Source organism: Pyxicephalus adspersus, chromosome 3 (assembly GCF_032062135.1).
Source record: "Pyxicephalus adspersus chromosome 3, UCB_Pads_2.0, whole genome shotgun sequence".
Lineage (NCBI taxonomy): Eukaryota > Metazoa > Chordata > Amphibia > Anura > Pyxicephalidae > Pyxicephalus > Pyxicephalus adspersus.
Window position 1 is genome coordinate 31,229,378 of NC_092860.1, and position 26,217 is coordinate 31,255,594.

At 35.2% G+C, this 26,217-nt stretch overlaps 1 protein-coding gene across 3 annotated transcripts in view; it reads right to left on the bottom strand.

Annotated features, from left to right (window-relative positions):
- The window catches only part of PCSK5 (proprotein convertase subtilisin/kexin type 5), a 201,788-nt gene that overhangs the window by 68,283 nt on the left and 107,288 nt on the right, over nt 1-26,217 (bottom strand). For all 3 annotated transcript variants that reach the window (XM_072404133.1, XM_072404135.1, XM_072404134.1), the window contains exons 12-20: nt 24,568-24,756; nt 16,538-16,674; nt 12,540-12,683; nt 11,870-11,972; nt 9,729-9,922; nt 8,720-8,804; nt 5,681-5,784; nt 3,558-3,687; nt 1,187-1,302 (exon numbers count right to left, since the gene is read on the bottom strand). In XM_072404133.1, coding sequence (XP_072260234.1) covers nt 1,187-1,302; nt 3,558-3,687; nt 5,681-5,784; nt 8,720-8,804; nt 9,729-9,922; nt 11,870-11,972; nt 12,540-12,683; nt 16,538-16,674; nt 24,568-24,756 — 1,202 coding nt within the window. The remainder of the gene's footprint in view (nt 1-1,186; nt 1,303-3,557; nt 3,688-5,680; nt 5,785-8,719; nt 8,805-9,728; nt 9,923-11,869; nt 11,973-12,539; nt 12,684-16,537; nt 16,675-24,567; nt 24,757-26,217) is intronic.

Here is a 26,217-nt window from a genome sequence, read left to right on the forward strand (position 1 = left end):
TAATTACACAAAAGATACATTTTCATTTTATTGCTTTTAGATCAAGAGGCTGCTATGCTCTAATTGATGACAATACATCACCAAGGATCATTTACTGATCTAAGTCCTTCTCATTAGATCATGTATGGTAACTTCCAAACATTGTTAACTATATATATATATATATAATGCATAGGAAATGCAAAACGGATTATTATCACTATCACTTAAATTAAAATCCAGCCAGGTGCAGTATTTTTGTTTACTATTTATTTCATTAACCTAAGAGAAGTTTCTAAGAATCCTAGTTATATATCTTATGAATTTCCTATAACATTAACATCAGCATTATGTTTCAGCTGATAAATGGGCCACAATATGCGGTTTGTAATAGATGTGCTTGAATGAATCTTTGTTTGCACAGTGTGACGAAGTCTTTGTTGGTTCAATCATTATAAAATTGCTAGGTACATTGAAGAAAGGATATCAATCACAATGTTTGTAGTGCTGCCTGCCTAGAACTACAATAGACACGCAGCATTCTCAATACAACATCCTGCTTGCAATGAAAACCTTGTTTTTGCAATTCACAGTAATTCACAGTTTGGAATCTGAGTAATACTGAGCCCACAACCTACATTAACATTGACACTCTTTTCAATGCATGTCACGAGTGGCAGTAAAAATAAATTGTTACAGGACATTGCAATATATTTGAAGGGCAATGTGGTTATAAAGGTTTGGGTTTTAGAGATAAACAAAGTAGAGACAAGGTACTGCAGACTTCAATCCATGTCTGAGCAATTCTTCACTCATTCTACTATCAGGCACTCTTGCCATTATTTATCAAAATACTTTATCAGGATAGCCTAAGATTTAGCTAGAACAAAGAACATTTCCCTTGAAAATACTGCATGTTTTTCCTTGGATGGATATCCATGATTCTGCAGCCAGTTCAATAAATATATTGGATGCACCTAAAAAGAATGGGTATGTTTCTCTACTTAAATAATGTAAATGTTTAAGTGTCTGTAAAAGCACACTTCTGTGCTTGCACCATATAGAACATACATCCTCAATGGCCATGATCTACAAAGAATTAGAAAATGACTGCTTATGCCAAAATGAAGCTTGTATGTGGCCCTTGAGAAGTAGAGTAAAGGAGCACTCATATAGGACACTAAAGCTCTAAGAGATTTCAACTCACCATCTTTACAGACTGCTCCCACCATACATGTACTGTCTTCTAACAAATAACCTTCAGGGCAACTTGTACAGTTCCTCTCTCCTGGGCCAGAACATGTTAAGCAGCTGCCGTCACATCTAAGAGACATAAACAAAGTAAGTGTCATATGTAAAAATTACTATATATAAATGAGGAAAGCGAGTAATACCTTACATAAAAGACTTTTAATTGCAGTGTAGATACATCACTACTGAAAAACAACTGTTGATACACAATCAAAAAAGGTCAATGTAAATTACACATCAATGGCACACATGGTGGGCCTTGACATCAAGGCATGCATAAAGTGCAAATGAAAGTTACAATATTTTCTTAATGTGTCGTTGCATGTAGTAATTATATTGTGACAAACATGTTTTCATAGGCTCCAAATATATGAATGTCCTAATTAATACTGTAATGCCTTGGGTAAGAAACAATCACATTAAATCTCTTCTTCTTCTTCTTCCTATTATTATTATTATTATTATTAATAATAATAATAAACAGGATTTATTTAGCGCCAACATATTACGCAGCGCTGTACATTAAATAGGGGTTGCAAATGACAGACTAATACAGTGATACAGGAGGAGAGGACCCTGCCCCGAAGAGCTTACAATCTAGAAGTATATTATTATATATATTATTACATATGATAAAACGTAAAAAGAAAATTAATGATGGCCTTTCCTTCTTTGTATTCATTTTAACATAAAATATTATCACAAACTGATAAATATCACTGCTAAACTGTGAGCTAGCCATAGTTTGTGGCATAAATTGTGAAATGCTAATAAGTTGTTTCACTGCATGGGCATGGAGAAGGTATATCTATCTACAAGAATGCTGTGTATGTGCTCCTATAATGCGCCCATATATTGCTGTTCTATGATGGAGAAACATGTTTCCATTAGGTATAATCAAATACAGCTTGGCTGTTGACATTTTTCTACGACTAGTCAAGAAGGATTCCATAATAATTCCACTTATCCAATCTCTAGTAATCCCATCTTGAAAGAAATAGTGCATAGATTTATCCTATAACACATCCATCCTCTGATCAGCATGGCTGCTGTCATTTTTGCTGTGAAATCCTGTATCAGTCCTTTCTTTCTGCACTGAAGTCTTGCAAAGGTTTGTATTAAGCATTATTGGGCGTAAATGAAAGAAGATTTTCTGCATTTCTTTTTGATGTAATTGACTGTGGCATTCTCTCACTGTTTTAAATGAGATGTGGATGGGGAACTGCAAAGTTTCATTACATGAAGACATTTACCTTAATTGGCACCCTTTCCATTCATTAAAATAAAAAATAACCACACCTCAGCTGTCATTGCTCAAAACACTGGAAGTATGTCATTGCTAGAGGACACCTCAATTACACAAAATGCTAATGTTGCTGAACTATTCCTGGACCATGCCAAACACACCTGAAATTACTTTTGCTGTAAGGGTTATATGACTAACGGGGGTTTAAAGGGTCTGCCTCAGTGATCTTTACTGAAAGCACAACCTAGATCTATACTTTATACCATATACCTAGGCATTAGGTTTTAAAACACCTACCTAAAGGGTAATTAGAAGTAAATTAGGTTAATATATGATCATGTTCATTAATGATGAAGTCACATAATATCTTTAAAACCATTATTTTTTTTTTCAGTTTTATTTACAGATCAAGCTGTCCAGCTGTAAGTGTAAGTAATTTTTACCTATGTCCTTTTTTCATATTGTCAGTTTGATAGAAAGTTCAAAAAACCCTCACCCAAGATTCTTGCTCCCCCAAAACTGAAAGATTTTATCCTGGCATGCACTTTAATTCTAGGGGCTGCTCAAAACTGTTCTCTGTAAAATGCACAAAAAAAAATCCATCATGTAAATTAACAGAAAGGTCATATTCTTTCCATTATTACTTGATATTACAGCAGCTCCATCCCTCTCAAACTAGCCTATACTGCTAAATACAGCATGCTTTCCATCCCACATCACAGTCAATACAATCACTCACTCTTCTGTCACCTCTGCTACCTAGTAAGGATATTAAAAAGTGTGTTCCCTGTTTATTTTGGCAGGAGTCTGATGTGTAGGAGTGGAAAGACAGTTGTAGCAATTAAGGAATACTCTATAGACCAAAAACACAAAGCTTTACAAAAGGATCTTTAATTTCTGTAATTTTTAAACTGCATTGGACTGAAATACCTGTCACCTTTCTAGAAAACCAGGACTGAGTTAAATATAATAATACATATTTTTTCCTGTCTTTATTGCCAGACAAATATTTGTCAGATTTTCAAATAATGAGAAAAGGCACATAGGATACAGTCACCTATTGTATGCCATTATAACTTACCGTTTGCAAATTTTAAAACCACTGGCCTTGGATGGTGCAAGATAATATTCAGAACTACACGATGTAACACAGCGTCCATCTTCAAATAACATTTCTTTTGCACAGTTTATACAGTTATCTATTCCAGGTCCTTGATAAAATAGGTCAAAAGAGAGATGGTAAATGACTGTACTAGATAAATATAAATATACAATATTATTTCCACACAGAGTATATAATTAGTATTTGTGTAGTACGAGGGGGTGCTGAGAAGTTCCTTGCTTTGCCCCCATTCCAGGTGAAATAGAAAAATGAGTGTGTGGGCATATGACAGCCTAATATGTTAGTATGTAATTGTGCAAAAATCAGGTCTTTGCGATTCTTAAATTTTTTTTTTCTTTTAGTGAGAAGCTGTGATGGCAGCGGCACAAGCAAATTTCACGTCGTTGGAGTTATGGGCTGTCATGAAGTTTTTGTTTCTCCAGGGAAAGTCAGCAAAGGACATTCACACTGAGATGTCACAAACACTGGGGGAGAAGCGTCCTTCCTACAGCACTGTGAAAACCTGGATATCTCGTTTCAAGACTGGGCATTTCACAGTTGAAGATAAACCCCGCAGTGGGCGCCCCCCAACCTCAATTGACCCGGCAACCTGCGATGCTGTCCATGAGCTGATTATTGAGGACCGGCGAATATCCACATAAAAGATAGCCCAGAAACTTGACATCTCACGGGAACGGGTTGTGTTTGTTATCACCACTATCCTAGACATGCGCAAGCTTTCAGAGAAGTGGGTGCCAAAATGTTTGAACAGTTATCAGAAGAAGGGATGAATTGAAGCATCCAAAGCCGTTTTGGCCCTTTTTGAAGCTGCACAGGACTTTTTGGCTAGGTTAGTGACTGAGGATGAAACCTGGCTCCACATCTCTGATCTTGAAACCAAGGAACAGTCAAAGGAATGGCGCCACAGCGGGTCCCCTTGGCCGAAGGAGTTCTGAACCTAGAAATCATCCAAAAAAGTCATGGTGTCTGTCTTCTGGGACAAAGATGGTATTCTGTTGGTGGACTGCCTACCTCAGGGCTCTAGTATCACCAGGCTGTATTATGCTAACCTCCTGAACCAGCTGAAGGAGGCAATTAAGATGAAACACCGTGGAAAGTTGACCAAAGGGATCCTTTTTTTGAAGGACAATGCACCTGCGCACACGTCCAACGTTGTGGCTGCGCAATTGAACACCCTGGGTTTCCAATTGGTCCACCATCCCCCCTACTTACCTGACCTGGCCCCTTCAAACTATTATCTGTTTCCGAATTTGAAGAAACACCTGAAGGGGCAACGTTTTGAGGACATTTCTGATGTCAAATATGCTGCTGAGAGCTGGTTTGCGGCCCAACCAAAGGACTTTTATTTGAACGGTCTAGAAAAGCTGCAACTACGCTGTACCAAGTGCATCAGTCTAAGGGGAAATATGTTGAATAAATGTGGTATTTCATATATCTGGCTCTCCTAGTTCTGGGCAAGGCCAGGAACTTCTCAGCACCCCCTTGTATATTAAAATACTTAGAATTGTTGAGAGTTAGTTTAAGAACTCTGCAGGCTCAGCCTAGTTGGATTATAATGTGGAGGTTATATTTGCTTACACTTATGAGAAGATAAGGGAGTCCCAATGGACACACTTAGTGCTGGTTAAGGTCCCACCACAAGTAAAGGGAGGCCTCATTTTAGTGTTTTTAGTGTTGCTTAGCTGTGCTTCCAAAGTCAGGCGGTTGATAGTAAAGCTACTGTGGCATATAATAAAGTTAACATGGTGGTAAACTGGGATTAGACATTCAACACATGGCTTAGAGGGCCACAGAGATTGGTGTTTAGCATGATCATGGTAGAAGGGGAGCATTATAGTAAGGCTTTCATGGTCAAATTAGCTGGCTGGCAAGCAACACAAACTACACATTTTCTGTACAAAACATTGCATGTATATCTTTTTCTGTTCTTTTCCTATTTATTTCAGATCCTTCTATAAAGAGATGTCTAGCGCATGATAGAGTGACAAAAACAGTGGTTGGTGAGATAATACACTGGGGGGTTTACAGACAAGCAGGGAATTGCCACTTTACCTGGAGATTCCCAATAAAATGTATAATACCTGTGCAGGTGGCACATGATCTGTGGCAAGGTTCACATTCTTTCTTGATACCACTGTAATATTTCCCATTTTCACAGGTGACTGCACATTTGGATCCCTGTAAGCTAAAGAAAAAAGTCTGAATGAATTAACAGGAAACATGAATGGAAAGTTGTGCAGACATATTCATAAAACTCAATCCTCTTTTTCTTCAAAATCCATATCCAACTCTTCCACTTTTATACCACCTTTTGCCATGTTTTCCTATTCTACAATAACATTGCTGATTTTTTTTTAAATATATGAGTTACATTATACTATTGGTATTGATTCATAATAATTACATATGCAATCTTAAATTTATAACAGGAAAACAGTCTAGTTGTCCTTCCTGCTTGTTACTTTAAAGTCTTAAGTGTGATAATCGGGACCTACTGCGAGTGTGTTTTGTGATAGTTATCCAATATATTGAAATCAGAAACAGCAAGGCACATTTAGGCAAGTCAGTGATAGCAGCCTTTGTACTTGGACTAGAAAACCAGAGTCTAGAATTAATACAAAATGTAATAAAACTAAAAACAGTTTGATTTTAACTCCAATGCACCGAATGAACCAGTTTCCCACTGGCCAAGTGTAATAGACTAATTACTTTTAATGAAATAAATTAAAGTGAAATAGGGCTGCAATAGTATTATGGTCCATGACTGTTCCTATTAACTAGAGGTCTGTGTACTGCTGATGGCCTGAGCCATCTAACACTCAACTAACTAGATCACACACTCCCTACAACATGATTCACTGTAAATAAAATAAAACTCTTATTTCAATTATTTAAAAAAATGACTACACTAGGCTGGTGCTCTCGTTAGTTTTGTGTACCTTTGTTGACGTATATTTAACTACACCATAGTAAAAACTGTCTACACCCGCACTGATAACTGCTAACAAACTTAAAAGATCTGCATGCATGCATGTTGGATAATAACTAAATAATAGGTCTCAATCTTTGCATCTACCTGTAAAGCTAAATGCAGTCATTATTTATTATTGTTTTTTATAGCATGCTTTCATCTTCAGATTGCATAAAATGGCATAAACATTTACAATTATTTTAGATTTGTAAGAGTGATGTGGGAGTATCTTTGTTTTCAGAAGGTTTAGCTGAAGTTTACAGTATTCAGGAGGCATTTTGTTTTATACGTGTGTGGTGAAGAACACTTATTTTTTCAGCAGGACTTTATAGGCCAATAGCAACAACAAATATTAGAAAAAAAAACATTTAATTAATATTAATATTAAAAAGAAAGATTTTTCCAAATACATAAAACACAGTAAAAACATAATTACAAACATTAATCTTCCCCTTACAGAGTATCCCTATACAGGGAATAAGATATAAACAAGTTCTCTACGCGTTTCCTTGAAAGATCTGTTCTATATACTATATATATATATATATATATATATATATATATATATATACGATCTATATATATACCATGGTTTATATATTGTAATGAAAATATTAAAATAATGTATTTTTCTATTGTTATAGAAAAGGGCCTGATTTAATAAAGCTCTCCAGTTTAATTGATGAACCTGGGTGATCCAGCAAATAAGTAATGGATTTTTTTCAATTCTGGACCAGATCCATTTCAGGTTTACTGGATTGCCCAGGGTCACTGATGAAAGTGAATGAACTTACAAATTAACTGCAATGAAAAAAACTTTAAAAGGACTCAGATTGGTATGTAAAACATTTCCAGACAATAACAGAAGTTTAAATCTTTTTTTTTCTATTTACTATTTAATAAAAAAAGGCAGATGACATGTTTAGTAGGAGACATAATATTTGGGAGGACACTGCTAGACAGAAATACTAAATGCTCAAAAAATTATAATTAACTTACTACTTTAATGCTAAATGATTTTAATACTTAGCAGGCTACCCAAAGATGATATGCCTGTCAGTTCCCCTCCTAATGGGTGTATTAAGCATTACGGAGAGCCTGTTGGAGAAGCGTGACACTATCATTTACTTTTGTAATGGTTGTAATATTTGGATAAAATACAAAGTTTTAGGTGGGATTTCTCCAAGAAACGTAGGAAGCCAGAATGTGATTTAACTTTTTAGGCAGCACATACAGGCCTAAATATATCAGCTACAAAAATGTGGGTAGGTGACAGTTAAACTCACAAACCTCGATTTGTTTTTGTATTTCTTTGTTTCTTCAGCTGGGAGGCTATTGTATTATTATTTTTTATTATGAAAACTTTATATTTTCCAGGCTAAAATGAATTACCAACTCTACCTTGGTTACATGACTAAACTACATTCTCTAATCCCATTACAGCTATGTATTATGAACTTGTAATAAAATCAAGGCCATATTTCTATCACTATCAGAGAATCGTTACTTGTGGTATAACGTAATCAAATGCAGACCTTTCTATGGGTGTAATACTGAATGATTGTATGGCTTTTGCAATGTGCTACAGTAACACGGCACACAAGGCTCTAAGGACAACAAAGGAACATTCTGAATCCAAGGCTCTTGTAACCACAACACACATGCAACACAGTCTCCTCTGACACTTATTTGTTACATGTTATGAAAGCAGACAAGAAAGGGAAAAAAATAACGCTGTTAAAATGTGCATTTTCCCAGCGGTGGAAATGTGTTAACCTCTGTGTGCATAAAGCAGAATAAAAGAGGAAAAACCTTATGTTTATGAGAAATTTATGTTTTATTGACAGAAACTATATGACATTTAATAAAGCAGCCTGAGCCAAAAGATCTTACGAGTCATCTGAGGTAGGGGAACATGCACTCAGCAGCACATCACATTAGTATTTTATCACTACCCAGAGTCTCTTTAAGCATTTATGTTACTATAGAAATTTCTCACCTCCTGCATGACTGAGTTCTTATATTCACTTCAAAATTGTTCATCAAAGAGAGAATCAAGCCCACCCAGGACCTTCAAAACTATTCCTAGTTAATATGCCTTTGATGTAAGGCCAGTATGACAAACCACACTAATTCAGTCATTTCATACCTTAGGCCATGCTTGCATTCAGTACAGATATCAGCAGAAGTGCAGGTCTTGCAGTTTTCCGAGCATTTCTTACAAAGGTTCTTATCTGTAAAGTAAAAGCATGTTAACACCTGAGAAAAGCCTCATTTTTTAAAATGATACCAAATAACGATATCTATAAAAATGTTAAAGGTACCTGCAGCAGCCCCTGTTACTAAACCTAATGAATATACGAATTCCATTAATTACCATAACACCATACTTGTATACCGTATACATTACATAATTTACAGGTTTTTATTTAAGTAAATAGTGATCTGTGTAATTTGCAAATCACACAAACATTTAGAGTACCTTAACAATTACTGTTTTACACATAAAATTCTTATTACTATTACAATTTGCAATATTTTATGACTGGATTATTTTTATCAACACACAGATAATGGTTTATTGGACCAAGCCAAGGATAAACACAAAAAAATGCAATTTAGATCCCGAGATACAACCTGAGAAATAACACTGCTTATTTAAGACAAAGTTAGAGAGCCTAAGATCCAAGGAACAAAAAGAGCAAAATATACCAACCAAATGTTTTGTTGTTAACAAAGTGCTGTATAGAAAAACACTTTTTTCATAATCTCTTCGTATTTCTAATGGAAAGACACTGTCATGTAAAGCACCTGCCCTCATTAGGCAATTCTTTAAAACTCTGGTACTATTTTAGTACACTATGTAGTCTATGATCTATGAGGCCATAATTTACATTGTTTGTACTCAGAATAATAAGTAAACGTTGCTTATTTTCCAAATAAAACAAATGTAATGAAGAACTTTGGGTAAAAGTTGGTTGATTTGTTGGTAAAAAGAGTTGTAAATATACCCCTATATTCTCTATGTTTTAATGAAGACTTTTTAAGAAGCGAAACATTTTGAAGCTAACAGGTGATAACATGCTCATATGATAACGTTATCAAAGCATCCTGTGAATTTATAAAGACAGTATCAGCTGACATATTCACAAACTTACCGTCATTCAAGTAGAACCCATCGGGGCAGCTTGTGACACAATTGTTTGTCTCTTCATTTAGGAAGTAACCTGATTTACATGATGAACATTGATCGCTGCGACTTCCTAAACATGTTTCACAAGTTGGATAACATTTTTTACATCTCTTCTTGTCTGCAGAAAAGTGACTCATGGGACATTCTGATACACAAATCCTGTAAGCAAACATAAGCTACTTAGTTGACGCAACTCAAGCAACATAAAATAAATACTTTTTTTAGATGACAGCAAAACTGATCATCTTCAATCTTCCATCTCCAATAACAAGTATTATTGGCACAATTAAAACAGAAAAATACAGATGGGCCCTGTAAACCTGCTTAACATGAACAGTACTAGTAACAAAAACATATTTGGTTTTGTTTGCTTTCCATAAGAAAATATGTGAAATTTCCACAATTGTTAAAGTTTAAAGAAGTTTACACAAATCATCAACCATTTTGACTTTTTGTTCACCCAAATACCTACACAATTTACAAGGCCTATGAATGTATGACTAAAGTTTAACAGAGAAAATCCCTGAAATGCTTTGTTGTAAATACCATGAAAGCTAAGTAAGTCATCTATAAGGGGCCCAAAATCCTAGCACTATAGATGGATGTTAGGTTTCAAGAAACAACCTCTGCTACTGAAAATGTTGTTTCGGTCCTAGTTTAGACATGCACATTTATTTTTAAAATGTTCCAAAATGTATTTATTCTGGCCAAAGTGTGTATGGGTTCTGCGCTTTCCCTAAATGTTGCCTGAAACTTTCAAAACCACAGGCAACAGAGAATATGCTCTTATGGTAGTACCTTCAACTACATCTGGTTATACCGGTATTACCTTTCATTTTTCTCACCAACTTGGTTCAATTAGTGTGCCCCATATGACCTGTCTACTTTTTAATTACCCAACGTTTTCTACCTCAAATATTGACTAACCACCTGCACAATCACAATTATATGAGCCTGATTTATCAAAACTCTCCAAGGCTGGAGAAGATACGCTTGAATCAGTGAACTTGGGTGACCCAGCAAACCTGGAATGATTTCCTAAAAGTCATTTGCTATTTGTTAGCAAATGTTCTCAATCCTGGACCAGATCCAGTGCAGGTTTGCTTGTTCACTAATGAAAGCGTATCCTCCCCAGCCTTTGGAGAGCTTTAATATTAGAGCTTTATAATCAAGCCCTATGATAAATCACCTCGAGATAGGAAAGCACATAAATAGTTTATGATAGGTCCTTCTGTTTTGCCTTTTTTCACTCAGCCTGATACAAAATTTCAAGACAAAACATAAGTTTTGTCCCATTACAGTCGTATAGTCACTTTAAGCAATCATTTGAAATAATAATGGTTCACATATAAATTCTTTACATTTGGAGTTTATTTGGACAGAATAAAATGTAATTTTGCTGTAGAGTTTACTAGCTAAAATTACAATAAGGCAGTACCACATTCTCAGAGAATTTATTGTACGTTTTATGTAAAATATATATATTGTACAGTGTATATTTTTTTAACTTAGCTTAGAGAATGGTCTGAAGACTTCTGCTAACTTCAACCATCCAATTACGTACAAATCCTGTTTTTTTTCTCTTAGATTTCTTTGCACATGAATAGATATTTTTTTCACATGAATAGATATTTTTCTCTGCATTCACTAAATTTAATGCTAATCTATAACCTGAAGATGCCACATTTTCATTATAGCTGCAAGTACTATGAAAAAAACATCATGTTTAATGGAATAATACAAATGTCTGATGCCACACTTACTAGCTAACAGCTAACAACCAATCCAAAGTTGCAGGTGGTCTTTATCTTGAAGACCACAAACAAAACATTTTTTTTTATATTGCAATGTCTGTAAATTAATGTTCAGATTACACTTGTCCAATGACACAGAAATCTACAGTAAATAAAAAAACACAAGAACCTTTATCTTTCAGGCAATGTGTGATTCATTCTTAGTTAGGTGAAGGTTAAATTGCTTTCAATGCTCAATTTCTATCCTAAATTATAGACTTCCTGCTGAATTCTCTAAAACACAATTAGATTAGTGCCTTTAGTGACATAGCTATTAGTCTGTATTGTAAAGTAAAGAATAATAGAATCTAACCTTGTGTTGTTCTTCGCTTTATAATAATAATGTAGACAGTCATTACAGTGATGTGGCCCAGGCCCATCACATCCTACATCACTGCATTCTGGATTACAGGGACCTAAGAAGGAAACAGATAAAACAATATTAGTAATGCCATTAACTGTGTTGTCAACATATTTAGTCTGTGCCCCACTATCAGTCCCCAGACTATACACTGACACTTTACAATCACCCAGCTGGATGCTGACATTATGTTTCGGTCAGCTACTGAGTTCCCTAATATTATAGAATTCTAATTATTATACTATTACTGTATTTTGTAATTTATTATCATGGTAATATTTGGTGGTAAGGAATTGTTTCAGTCTTAAGTGATGGGGGTGTTAAAGGCTTATTTTAGGATATCAATAAATGTTAAAGAGTTCAGATTTGGGATTTCAAAGGGTTAGTGTGGTGCTTTGGGAATAGAGATATTGAGAATCCTTGGGATACTTTGAACAGAGCTGATAGATTCAATACTTCTTAATTCTATGTTTATGAAAAATGCATTACTAAACCATCAATACCAGAAAGCAATGACCCAAACTACTTTTTTATTTATTAATGGCATGTAAGACTTTAGGCATTGCAATAAAATAATTCTGCAAAATTCATAGATTGATTAGACCCTATACATTTATGTCACCTGTGTAGTCATCAATGTTGTATTCCTCTGATGGTTCCTCAACAGGACTGCTTCGTACTCTCTCTACCTTTGGAACATCATTCCTGGGTGAGTATGGCTGAATAGATGTGCCATACAAAACAAGCGACCACTCCTTCAATTTTCCTTGAGACAAAATTTATAAAAAGAATACGTACAATTATGAAAAATATTTTTACAGTCTTCAATAAGTTTGAACTGTCTGTAATCCTATACATCGCCATATTCATGAGAACGTATTTTGAATTGGATGGAGAATAAATTAAAAAATGGAACCCAGATCAAGCATTTACATCCATGTCAAATGCTCTTTTTTATTTCAGGTATATCCCTCATATGCTTTGCCCATTATCCCACCAAACATGTGATGACTTTTCTTCTCTTTTATTGGTCATCTACGTTTAAATAATTTTCCTGCACTAAACACTATAAATTCTCTCCGCTTCTCTGCACTTTTATTTATTATGATGAGCCACAAGCTTGGTCCCACAAGCTTCTCCCATACCAGAAAGTTCCCTGACTGCTTCCAGCCAGTATGATTGGGCAGAAACTCTAAAGCTGCGTACACACGTCCAATTTTTATCGTTGGAAATGAACGATGCACGAACGACCGATTGACCAAAAATCGTTTGTAAAAAAAGTAACCAACGACGCCAACGAACGAGGATAGTCGTTGGAAATGAACGACCGGACCGGCGGATCGGATTGGACGACGATCGTTGACCATCTATCGTGTGTACGGTCGTTCATTGATCGTCCATGTTCTGAGCATGCGCGATGAACGAACATTTGATCGATACAGGCTGTATTGTGTATTTGAGTGTATGTATATGTATATATATATATATATATATATATATATATATATATATATTCATATATACTATGTGTATATATACGTGTGTACAATATATACTGTGTGTATATATACGTGTGTACAATATCTAATATATATTCGTATATACTGTGTGTATATATACGTGTGTACAATATCTTTGAACGATCGTGTCGTTATCTGTATGTACAGGATCGGTGCTATACGATCGTTCGCAGATATCATGCAGGATCATTCGTCGTTCGTTTACAAACGATAATAATTGGAAGTGTGTACGTAGCTTAAGATGTGCCTGTTTCACCATCCTCTGCCAATCATGCTACATTTGTGCTGTACCCCCACCCTCTTTTCCCACCTGTGAATGTGACTGCAGTCCCCTGAAGGAGAACAGACATAGACTACAGGCTACACAGTGCAGTTTCCCAATTAACTAAGACTTGGAAAGCCAGAATGTAGAAAGACTGCACAGGATAGTGAAAAGTGATTCCGTACAAAGATGAGTCTCTACAGAACCCCTTCTTGGCACTGGCAGCTTTTTCAAATAGTTTGCTTTTCTACTTCAGTTAATTGTTTGGTTTTATTTTAGGAGGCTGATCTACATGAAAGGGGTTCTTGTTGCTTCCCATTAAGGAAAACTGCAAAAAAGAACCCTCCTCTATGTCCCTCGTCTCTCTACCTTTCCCTTTTCAGTTCCTTCCACCCTTTCATTCTCTTCCTCCACTTTCCCCAAACAAATCTTTATTTTCTTTAACTTGATATTTGTCCTGTTTTCTAAATGGCTTTGTCCAAGTTTTTTTTCCTTTGGTTTGATTTGGCTTTATGAATTGGATCACTAGATCTTAGGAATTAAGACAAACATTACATTATATACAATAATTTAAATACTGAATTGGAGAACACAAAAAATTACTACAGGGGTTGGTTTCTTCAAATCTCAAACATTTTTTAGGGTTTCCTGCTCCAGGCATTAGGCAGCCTTCTGAAATTGCTCACCTTCTATCTTAGTATAAAAAGCATAATAAAACAAGAATCATTAAATAAATAAATACCTTTTCTGACTAAAGTTTAAAAACTCTGAGAAAATTATCACTAAGTTACACTTTGATTTTATAGGACATTTTTAAACACAATCATGATTTTGGAAAAAGATGCTACTTCCAAGTCCTTTGTATAGGATATAGGCAAGTTATTAAAGTACCTGCAGTTTTTTCTTCAGAATGGCCTTACAACTAAGCTTAGAGGACAACAACAAAATATAATCATTACCATAATCAAAAATTCCAATAATATAGTCTTTAATTTAAAATGAGCCTTTCCATTCCAAATGCATGGGAACAGGAACAGTGTATTTGGCATACCGGCTGTGATTACCATCTTGTCTTCATCTGCCCTATGCTAAATTAGATGTGCATCTATCACTGCATTCATAAAACCACAATGAAAATAAAAAAACAAATACATTTATTTCTATAGAGAATCCAGGAAGGGGACTTTCCTGTGGTCAGGCTCTTCTGGATTTCATACTGTAGCTGAAGCCATAAATTATCATTTAATTCTGGAAGTCAATTTTTGGTTTAAAAATAGTTCTCTATATCTAAAAATAATTAATTTTCTCCTGATGATGAAATCATTTCTTCATAATGCAGATGTATATTCAAATCAATATATTATAGGCTTAACCACCTGAGCGTTACACTGATTTCTAGATTTCTGTTCCAAAAGCATCACAGGTTTTCATGAATTTTTTTTTTTTAAATTGTAGACCTGTAACGGGGATTTTAGTGTAGGCGAAAAAATACGGGGTTAACCAAAAGAGCAAAAATATTTAGTGCGAGAAATTATGGGCTTAGCGGTTAGGGGGTTAAAATAGACATGTTTATTTCCAATTTTAAATGATTTATTCACCTATTACAAGATCGAATGACAAGAAGCACAGACAACCAAATACCACAGTTTATTAAGAAAATACTAACTTTCATACCACCTCATTTTCCCTGGGCAAGGGTTATCCAAACTGTACATATACAAACACAAAACTGTTTCCATTAGAGGCACAGATGCTTTTGAAAATATTTTATTTTCAGATAACATCTTCCCTAGTTGAATTTAAGTTTGTAGATACAATAATAAAGTATACTGAAAATATGTAATGTTTATTGCTGTATGCACCAGAGGTTCAGAGGTTATTACAATACTGTCCATGTTCAGAATTTATATGAGTAATATTGGTGGACCTTATGTAGCCAAGTTGTGCAGCTGTGCATTTCATTTTACCTTAGATGAATCAGTTTGGCTGCCGCAAGATACTCATATATAAGGTTACTAAATACTCAAAAAAATATGCTGCAAAGATGTCATCATTGATTTGACATACAAGATAGGAAACTTTTCTGAAAAATTAATAACAACTTCCAAAAGTATGTAACTGTTTTCCAATAAAGTTGTTTCTTGAAAACTTTGCTAGGTAAAACATGTAATAAAAATATGTAGGCTGCCATTAGTGACTTCATTCTGAAAATGCAAGTTGCCTGGCTGTCTTCAATACATGTTTAATTACTGAAATAAAAAAATGTGTTGGGATCCATGCTTAAAAAAAATGCACATTGTATGGCAATGCAAAACAAGTGCATATGCTACAGTGTGTTAAAGTCACGTTGATTTTCTGATGCTTGGACATGCATTTATCACCTATAAGGAACAATTAGATAACCTAAGCAGAAGGTGTGTAGCACCAACATGTATTAAAATGCATGTCTATGCGCAAGGTTATCAGTTCCCCAAGAGCACTGCTCCTTTAAACTCCTTCACATTCTAAAACCATCTTGATGTTAATATCTATCTCAACAAATTCTTTGTTAGGTTTCTCCTAAAATCTGAGTTTCTTTTTTACACCCTACTGTCATATTTTCTTTAGATTGTGTGTCTATACCTTTTCTATTTGGAATTTTAGTGCTTTATGTAGTTATAGCTTCCAAACAATCTAAATTTGAAGAAAGGCACTATACAAAATATTACAACCTGCAGGGATTTTTATTTAATACTTTGCGGTATTGCTAAAAAAAGAAAACATTTGAATTTAATTTGTACGTAATGTCTGTATAAGAGCACAATGTTAAAAATGTATATGAGCACAAGAAAAATATACCTGGTGACTTATAGTTTCTCAGCTGTGAAGGGGTATCATAAATCTCCAGGATCCAGTCTCCTGAAGCCTTTTCTCCCCAGCAATGTGTGGTCATAAATTCCCAGTTCTTAAATCCTTCCATGGAATGGTCAAATAATCTACAATGATCACAAAAAAAGAAAAACAGTTGTGAAAATAAAATATAGCTATAAAAGCATTGATGCAACCCTGTTTTTCCATATATCTAATATTACAATAATTACATCTTGTTGTCCTGTACAGTCAGCTTTATTTGTAAAAGAACTGTTTGTGTTGAATTGCAGAACACTAAATGGGCCTTGTATAACAACCATTACAGAAAGAAGACAAAACATGCATTAAACAAATTATGGATATCTGTGTGGTCTTTTGTTACAGAAATATCTAGTGGATCCTATCCTGGCAGGTAAAAAAACAAAACATTTGCAGTATAGCGTGCTATCGGACTTGCTGCCTCCTATAATTTTTCATCATCCCACCTTGTGTCTCCACCACACTCCCCTAAAGAGTGTGAATTTGAGACGGCAAATCTAATTGTACCTCTCGATGTTATCATACTCTACATAAACTGTGCATGTATTTATGTATTGCATTATGTTTATATTATATGGTGTGTGAACTATGTATTTATGGTACCCACTATTGTCTATAACGTACTCTGTATAGCGCCACTGAAGATATACACATTACATTACAAATATTACACATTAACAAAAATGTAACACTAAATACATACTGAACCTTCAATCTATTGGACTTTTTATAAGCCTAGAAACCATGACCACATGGACACTTCAGATATGAATTTACCCAGTTCAACAAACCCCCACTTTAATAATAAATCCCTAGGCATTTTAAATATGAAGGTGAAGAAAAGAAATATTACAGGGGAATAATTAACATGTGAAGCCCACAGGCAATTCAGTGAAGCTTTTGATAGGTCACTAATAACACTGCTAGAAAATAAAAGCTGGAAAAAGTCAACCTATTTGAAAACTGTCAACAACTAGTCATGTTTTGTGTGATTGATACCCCTCCTCTGGAACATTTCTGTGTAAACAATGGCTTCCTATACACAAAATAAAAAGCCTTACTTTTAAGTGGTCTCTATGTATGGTGGTAATGAGAAAAAAAACTAGCATAAAGTTATCTGGACTGTATCTTCATCTTAACTTTACATAAATAAACACCTTTCTTTAAAAATGGAAGGGTGGAGGATACGTCTTCAATAAAGGTAATATGTCTGTGTTTTTTTCTTTCATTTTATGGTTTGTGTGGTATGTCGAACAAATTATTATTATTATTATTTTCTAATAAACAGGATTTATATAGCGCCAACATATTACGCAGCACTGTACATTAAATAGGGGTTGCAAATGACAGACTAAAACAGACAGTGATACAGGAGGTGAGGATAAAAGGTTTAGAATGTGCTTTATACTATACAATCTCCACAGTCTGATTGGCCAACCTTTGTAATAATTTCTTTTGCATTTAATATGAGGACACATTTAAATAATCCATTCAATTTGTAATGAATAAAGTATATACATGCTCAGGATTTGCATCATTCTGGTCCAGTCAATCAAGATAGCTGAAGACCCATACCAGGAATGGGACTAGGTTAGGATGGTAATGCTGGCAATGGAGGTATAGCCTTGTCTGTTCAAATATTTAAAGTATAAATTAAATCAAAACCTTTTTATTTTCCCATAGAGTGGATTGGGGTTAGAACATTTGTCAGGTTTTATTGTTGTCCTTGTGTTAGGGAGATTTACTATTTTGTTCTGATCAACAAAATTACTAGGAAAGAAAGTGTGGATAAATACAAACTTTTGAGTAGCCACCAGAACAGAGATAGTGGAAAAATTTTGCAATATGGACTTTTGTTCCTATGACAAATGTCCCAGAGAAGATTTCCCTCACACAGGAAAAATATCCTCTCACCTGTCAAAAAGGGTTTTATTTCTATTTTACTATATTTGAAATAAAAAAGCTTTGACTTTAGATACACTTTAACAGTAAACACAAACTGATATGATATTTTTTTTACATTTCAAGCTATGAAAAAGTTACCGGCTATCCAATGTGACAAGGGTTGAAAGCTAATTTTCAGATGACCATGACATCTAGTCAATCCAATTTATCTATATGAACCAGGCCCCTGGCTACACTCCAGGAAGAGTTTAAGTTTTTATTTTCATCTCTGTTCCCAGCATTGTTTTAGGAATTTACCAGTTGGCAAACCAGATGTTTCTTTTTGATGCATGAGGGATTGTGCAAAGACTCCAATGATGTGGCCCTTTTGTGTTCAAAAACACTATAAACGAAAGATTCTTGTTTTTCCATCATCAGAGCATAGCTGATATTGATCAAGTCAGTTACTTCTTGCACACAAGCCACCTAAAATCTTATATGCATACAAAAAGGTGAAAAAGAACAATAATCTATATTGTATATGTAAGGTGTACAACCATATTAAGATGTTACATTGCACAATGTCTTGTTTAACTGTTTTCAACATTTTGCTTGCTGCATTTATGAATAGCTGCTAATAAAATATATTAAATCTGATTAAATGTGTTTCTATAATGTCTTGCTAACTTCACACAAAACTTTATATTATACAAAATACATTCAATCTGTAGCATTTTCCTGACAGTTTCATGTTTCTGTCATCTGTGTTTGGTTTTAGACTATAATCTTTTATTCTTACAGTGCAGTTTCTTACTCCACGAAACGGATGCCTCCATCTTGTTCCCCTGGATCCTTCTGCATCCTGTAACCTTGTCTCTAGTATGATACATTAAGTTGTGAACTCTATCTAGCAGAGATATGCTGAAATAGCTCCAGTATTCATAAAAACAATGCTTTAGGTCCAAGGTCCCATCAAGCTCATAAAATAACTTTTGAACATGTCCTTTCATCTGTTCCAAAGTACCTTCAAGAGGCTGCTGACCATTACAGTTCACTGTGCTATGCTTTCAGAAGCAACAGCTACATGCTTAGAAATGGTCATATGTATGAGCCGTTCCAATAGGATTTTTGTTACCAATTAGAAAGAAAAAAAGTGAACGTAAAATAGGAGGCATAAAACAAATCCACATGATGTACTCAGTCTTACTTAAATAAGGAGTGAAATCATACATTTAAAAATGTTCACCAAACATTCACAGTGGGTCTTCTTGGTGCATGTATTTTAAATGTATATGTTTCACTTTAAGTAAAAGTTTGGTCTGGGTCATATCCATTGCTCCGAACAGAAGAGTTAACTTTCCCTAGTAGGTATATGGGGCCTGCATAAACCTTACCCTTAAACTACAAGTTCTTCATGTTGGTAGAGAAATAAAACATACATACAAAAGACAGTTTCCTAAAGTAATAGTGAATGACTTCTAGATACTTCTATCTGTGCCACCCAATCTAATGATCAATATAAGAAGTTCAGTTGGCCCCTTGCAGCTAACATCACCATCTTTGTTGTTTTAGCTGGAGACGGAATGATCATGAACTACATTGGAAAGTTGGAATAAAATACACTGTAGAGCTAAATGTGTCCATGTAAATATCAATGCCAGACCAAACCACAACAAACAAAAAGATGTTACTGGCAAAAGAAAAATGACTGGCACACTTTCATCTGCCAATAAATATGGTATTTGTTTAAGCCCTTGCATTTGTCTGGGTTATAGAGTATGAATATTTTTGCACTTAAAATTTACTTTCGAAATCATTAAAAAAGTAAGGCTATTGACATGGCATTTCTTTCCCAAAGTGGAAGAACAGGGGTCTTATTACTAGTTAACCCTGTCAAAATGCTAAGAGGAAGTTGTGTTCCAAAGTAATGGTTTATTTTTTCCCTGCAGCTAACTGCCGACGTTGAACTAATTATTTTGTTGCAATGAGGAGGACTGAAAATAAGATAAGTACATGTATCTGTCCGCCTTCCCTTGCATACTAATCACTTCCATAATAGACTTAGGCAGGCCAAAATTATTATCTGCTGGCACGAAGATCAGAGGCTATTCTCTGACTGCTGGATAGGTATGCAAATACAACTGCATACTATTTTTATATATTGCCATGCTAGGATTTGTAGACTAAAGCTGATTATACTATAATTACCTGAATTTGTCTGTTAGTAGCAGTTGGATTTAGGAAGATGTCATTCACTGTCTTCAAGAAAATTTGCCAATTTAAAATGCTACACATTTGAAGTTGCAGTAACCTGTTAGCTGTAGAAATATATCTAATACTTTATGGATTTACATCATATTCTACATAAACAGCTTGTAAAAATATGAAATTCAGCCAAAGGCCATCATCAAAATAAAAAAATAGCAATTTCTATAGTTGTGGCATTGTAATATGAATTTGGCTTTACGAAAAAAAAAATTTAAATAATGTGAATAAAGCATACAAAGTAGAGATAGCATATTTACCCAGACGGCATTGAAAATGAAGGAAAAAACCAAATTATTTTATTCTGATGTGCCTAAAAAACATGTGAAACCATTTAAATGCTTTTGGTGAGGTCACATGTGACGCACCCATTGGCTTATGGGAACACGCAATGCTGGAATATGTGCCTGAAGGTGCCCTTCAGGTGGTGGATCCAGCTCACGACAGTGGGTTGCACAGCAAAAATCTACAGCGCATGTTGGGCACCCGATGTCTGATCAGAAACCCTCTTTTATAAATATAGTACAGTTTTAGGAAACCACCTGAATTTCTCTGATTTCTCTGTTCTATTCGGGCCAATCCAAGCATTGTGGAACACTTCACACCCTCTTTAATCATGGCAACCTTCCATTCCCCATCCAGGGAAAGTCTCAGCGCATCCTCTGAAGAAGTCTATCGGCTAAACACGTCGGGATATGAGGCATTCATTCGCTCTTTCTTGAATAGGGATAGGGAAGTCTAATTAATTGGTCTCATTTCCCATGAAGTACTAAATGGGAAAGGCAAATATAAAGTCACTATTTATTGTGTGAACAAATATAAAGTTGAAAATAAAGACAAGAAGAGATTGGGGTTTGAAGGCAAATTATAAGAGATATATTGTGTGGTAAGTCAAATTCATAGTCATATAATGCACAATCAATACATATTCATATCAAGAAATATTGATGTCCCATCAAATTTTTTTTGATTTTCTGTTCCGCAATTATATCTGCTCTAATTTTTTACATCAAATACCCTTCTATTTCTATAACTATATACACTAACTTTAATCCATGATGCCTTTAGGTTCCTATAGGCGCATAAGCCTCATATATATAAACTTCAGCTAAATTTCCTAATTCTGGCACTAAAGTACTAAAATGAATGAATATGACTTACCACATAATATATCTCTCATAATTTGCCCACAAACCCCAATCTCTTCTTGGTTTTTTCACATTTTTTCCACTTAAACACACCTCTGGGGTAGGCTTAGAAAACATTTTTTGGGTAAACCACTTTTAAAGAGCAGGTAGTTTCTATTCTCCCTTCCTTTACTTATATGCACAAATAGTTTTTTTGTCACAAATATTGACCTACAATATAACCTTTATTTGCCGCAAAAAAAAAAAAACAGCTTTTGATCTTTTTATCATACCTAAATATTCTCATACAGGGGAGCGGCCCTATGAAACATCCACCAGAGGCAGGATTACAGCCATTTCCTAATTGTAAATAATTGCTGCTAATATTCTTAAATGCTGCTGTGTCAGCAAGCCTTTGTTTAACAAGGTTGCCCCCCCCCCCCCCTCAAAAAAAAAATAGTCTAAAAACATGAAAATGCATCTATCTGCACCTGTCATTGAAATCTGAATGATCTCAAAAGCCTTTCAAATTGATGTCAAAATCAAGCTCATAGAATCAGCTCAAAGCATACTAACACAGGAAAAGTCAAAGCAGGCAAATATTTAAAGGGGAACCATTTCGGGGGAGGCACTCACAAGACCACAGGAAACAACTGTGCACTCTATCAGTTAGTCTCTATCAATTTAAGCTCCCTCTCTCCATGAGCTCCATGTCTATAAAGATGATGAGATAAAACACAAACCAAACTATAGGGCCACCAGACAGTTTCTTTTTCTGTTATACAATCCCTGTTCTTTTATAGAAAGGAAATGCTAAAATGAAGGAGATACTCTCAGGGGTTCTTTTGCCAACTGATGCAATGCAATGCCCTACACTAATCATCAGTAGTCAGTATTGATGAAAAAACCGGATCCATCTGGTAAATACTAAAATCTCAGTGTTGCTTAGCTAGGCCAATGTAATGTTTGCAGAAACACAATTTATTAAGTGGTAATTATTATTATTTATATTATTATTAATATTATTATTATTAATAAACAGGATAGCGCCAACATATTATGCAGCGCTGTACATTAAATAGGGATTGCAAATGACAGACTAAAACAGACAGTGATAAAGGAGGAGAGGACCCTGCCCCGAAGAGCTTACAATCTAGTAGGTGGGGGAAGTAACAAACAATAGGAGGGGGATATGTAGTGGTGGGAAGTAGTGATGGTTTCAAAAGACAGAAGAAGACAGCTAGGCAAGTTGGAAAAAATGGGTTTTGAGTGCTCTTTTAAATGAGCAGAAAGTAGGAGCAAGCTGAATAGGACGAGGAAGACCATTCCAGAAAATTGGGGCAGCTCTAGAGAAGTCTTGTATCCGTGCGTGTGATGAGGTTATGAGTGAGGAAGTTATTAGTAGGTCATTGGAGGAGCAGAGAGAGCAGGCAGGGGGAGTATTTTTTGCCAGGTCAGAAAGGTAAGTGAGACAATAACTGTGTAAGGATTTGAAGGCAAAGCACAGGAGCTTGAATTTGATTCTAAGGTGAAATGGAAGCCAGTGGAAGAGGAGCAGTGGGAAGGATGAATGAGTCTGGCTGCAGCATTCAGAATAGATTGTAGAGGAGAGAGTCCGGTTAGTGGAATACAAGAGAGGAGGAGGGTACAGTAGTCCAGACGGGAGATGATAAGAGCATGTACAAGGAGTTTGGTGGTCTCAGGGGACAGGTAGGGGCAGATTTGGAGATGTTGCGTAGGTGAAAGTGACAGGACCTGGAAATGTTCTGAATATGGGGGGTATATGAGAGGGCAGAGTCAAAGGTGACACCAAGACAACGTGCCTGAGGGGAGGACCCGAATACCAGTGCTGTTAACAGTTAGAAATATGTTGGGGAGATTTGGAATTTGAGGGGGGGATGATGATGGGTTCAGTTTTATGCAGGTTGAGTTTCAAAAATCCATGATGAAATGGCTGACAGGCAGCATGAGACCTTATCAAGGACTGAGGGAGACAGGTCAGGGGTGGACAGATAGATATGAGCGCCATCAGCATACAGATGGTACTGTAAGCCAAAGGAGGATATGAGACTACCGAGAGAGGAGGTGTACAGAGAAATAAGAACCGGTCCAATATTATCAGTGTAATAAAACTAACTTTTGGGTTAACTCATCTTGTTAGGGGTCATGAATCCACACAAAAATCAATTAGAAATCATATTGTAATAAACAAATCTTTAAGCATTGAAGAGGTAAAAGTGTAAAACACGATTTCCTCTCTAAAATGTCTATTTTCACATAAAACCTACGATTACAATATTTATTGAGAACTTAGGAATCGCATATATTGCAGCAATCTATTCAAGTCTAGGGAAATTCCCATTTAATGCAGGTCAAATACTAGTCAATATTATGTAAACTGCAGGTCAAATGCACCTGTTGGTGATTTCTGATCGATCTCACATGCTTCTCAAACTAACGTCAAACCAATGCTGTTGACACAGCATAAAGATGGATATGTTAATAAGACACAAGTACTTATTTCAGCTCCTAAAATATTACATTTAAACAATTGATGTCAGCAAGATGTGTAATATTCTTTACACAATGAAATGTGATAACCTGTATTTTTTTTATACATAAAACTAACATGTAGCTAAGAGACATAAGATGGCTAAGGTCCAGTATGTACAAAAAAAAAATCCTGAGGATTGTGGCCCTTACCTATTAGCCAGCAGTTGTGACCTGGTGCCTGAAGGAGAGGTCAGATAGATAGCCAGGTCTCCTCTACGAGGGTGTGTTATTGTAATCCGTACAACCACATGCTCCAAATAAATAACATGATGGTTTGAATTGTCAGAACAGCCGGTTGCTTTATATACTGAGCGAACAACATGTTCTGGTCGGATCGTCCTATGGAAAAGTAAGCATTAAAATGAGCACAAGAAAACACTTTAAATGCAATTACCTTAAGTCCCCTCTACTGGAATAGTATGTAATTGTCAAGGCTGTGTACACACTAAGGTTGTGCAACTGCTGTTATTGAAAGGTTTTCCATATTTTATTCAATTACCATCATGTGTGCATTTTGGGATTATAAAAGAGAATGAATCAATTCAATGGGCCTGATTTATTAAAGCTCCCCAAAGGCTGGGGAGGATACACTTTTATCAGTAAAGCTGAGTGATCCAGCAAACCTGGAATGCGTTTGGTCAGGATTGAAAACATTTGCTAACAAATGGCAAAAGACTTTTAAAAAAATTAATTTCAGGTTTGTTGGATCACTCAGCTTCACTGATGAAAGTGTATCCTCTCTTTGGAGAGTTTTAAAAAATCAGGCCCAATCTGCATTATTGGTAAACCAGCAATGATGAAAGTATAAGGCTATTAGATATTAGTGTAGTTGGTACTTAATCTTGATTCTAAAGCCAACCCCTTAAGTCAAAAAATGGGTTTGTTTGTGTATGAAGAGTGAACAAAAAGAGAGAGTGTTTTTTTGGCTTGATATATTTAAAGTATACAGAAGTTAAATAATACAATGGTATATTAAAAGTATACAGTCTTGTGTTGAACCACTTGTAAGACCCTTCCTCCAACTGTATTACATTCACACAGTGAGGAGAGGTCTTTGTTCTTCACAACTAGACAATTTCATCTCTTATTGCTAATAGGTTCCTTCAGTACATTATTGTTTTATATCCCATATTTCATGACACGTTTCGCCCTACTGGGCTTCTTCAAGGGATTGTGAAATCTTGAAAATTATAATATTAATACAACATGCAATCAGTATATATACAGAGTAATAAAGTTAAATATACCAAATTATTACAAAGCATCTTATACATTCTGTAAGGGTGTCAATGACATTAGCATGGATTAAAGCATCATATCCATCAAATTGATAATGTTGTAAATCATATTGCACATATTGTAAATATTTGTACATACAGATACAAATCTATTTGATGGATATGATGCAAAGCCCCCTCTCTACTGTATGAATGTAATACAGTCGGAGGAAGGGTCTTACAAGTCGTTCAACACAAGACTATATAATTTCAATATACCAATTGTATTATATAATTTCTGTATACTTTTAATATATCAAGCCAAAAAAACCCTCTTTCTCTCTTTTTGTTGTATTCTTCATACACAAACAAACCCAGTGATGAATATATGTTATAAAGGCAATAAAACACCATTGAATGTATGTAGAAATAATTAATGTAATGACTAGATTTTGGGGCATGGGACGACTGTGCTTTATTATCAAGCCAGCCTACTTGATAAACTAATTAATAGGTAATACCTATATGTTAAAAGGGAAATCATATGTAGATAGTGCACTACCCATTATTTATAGAACATTGA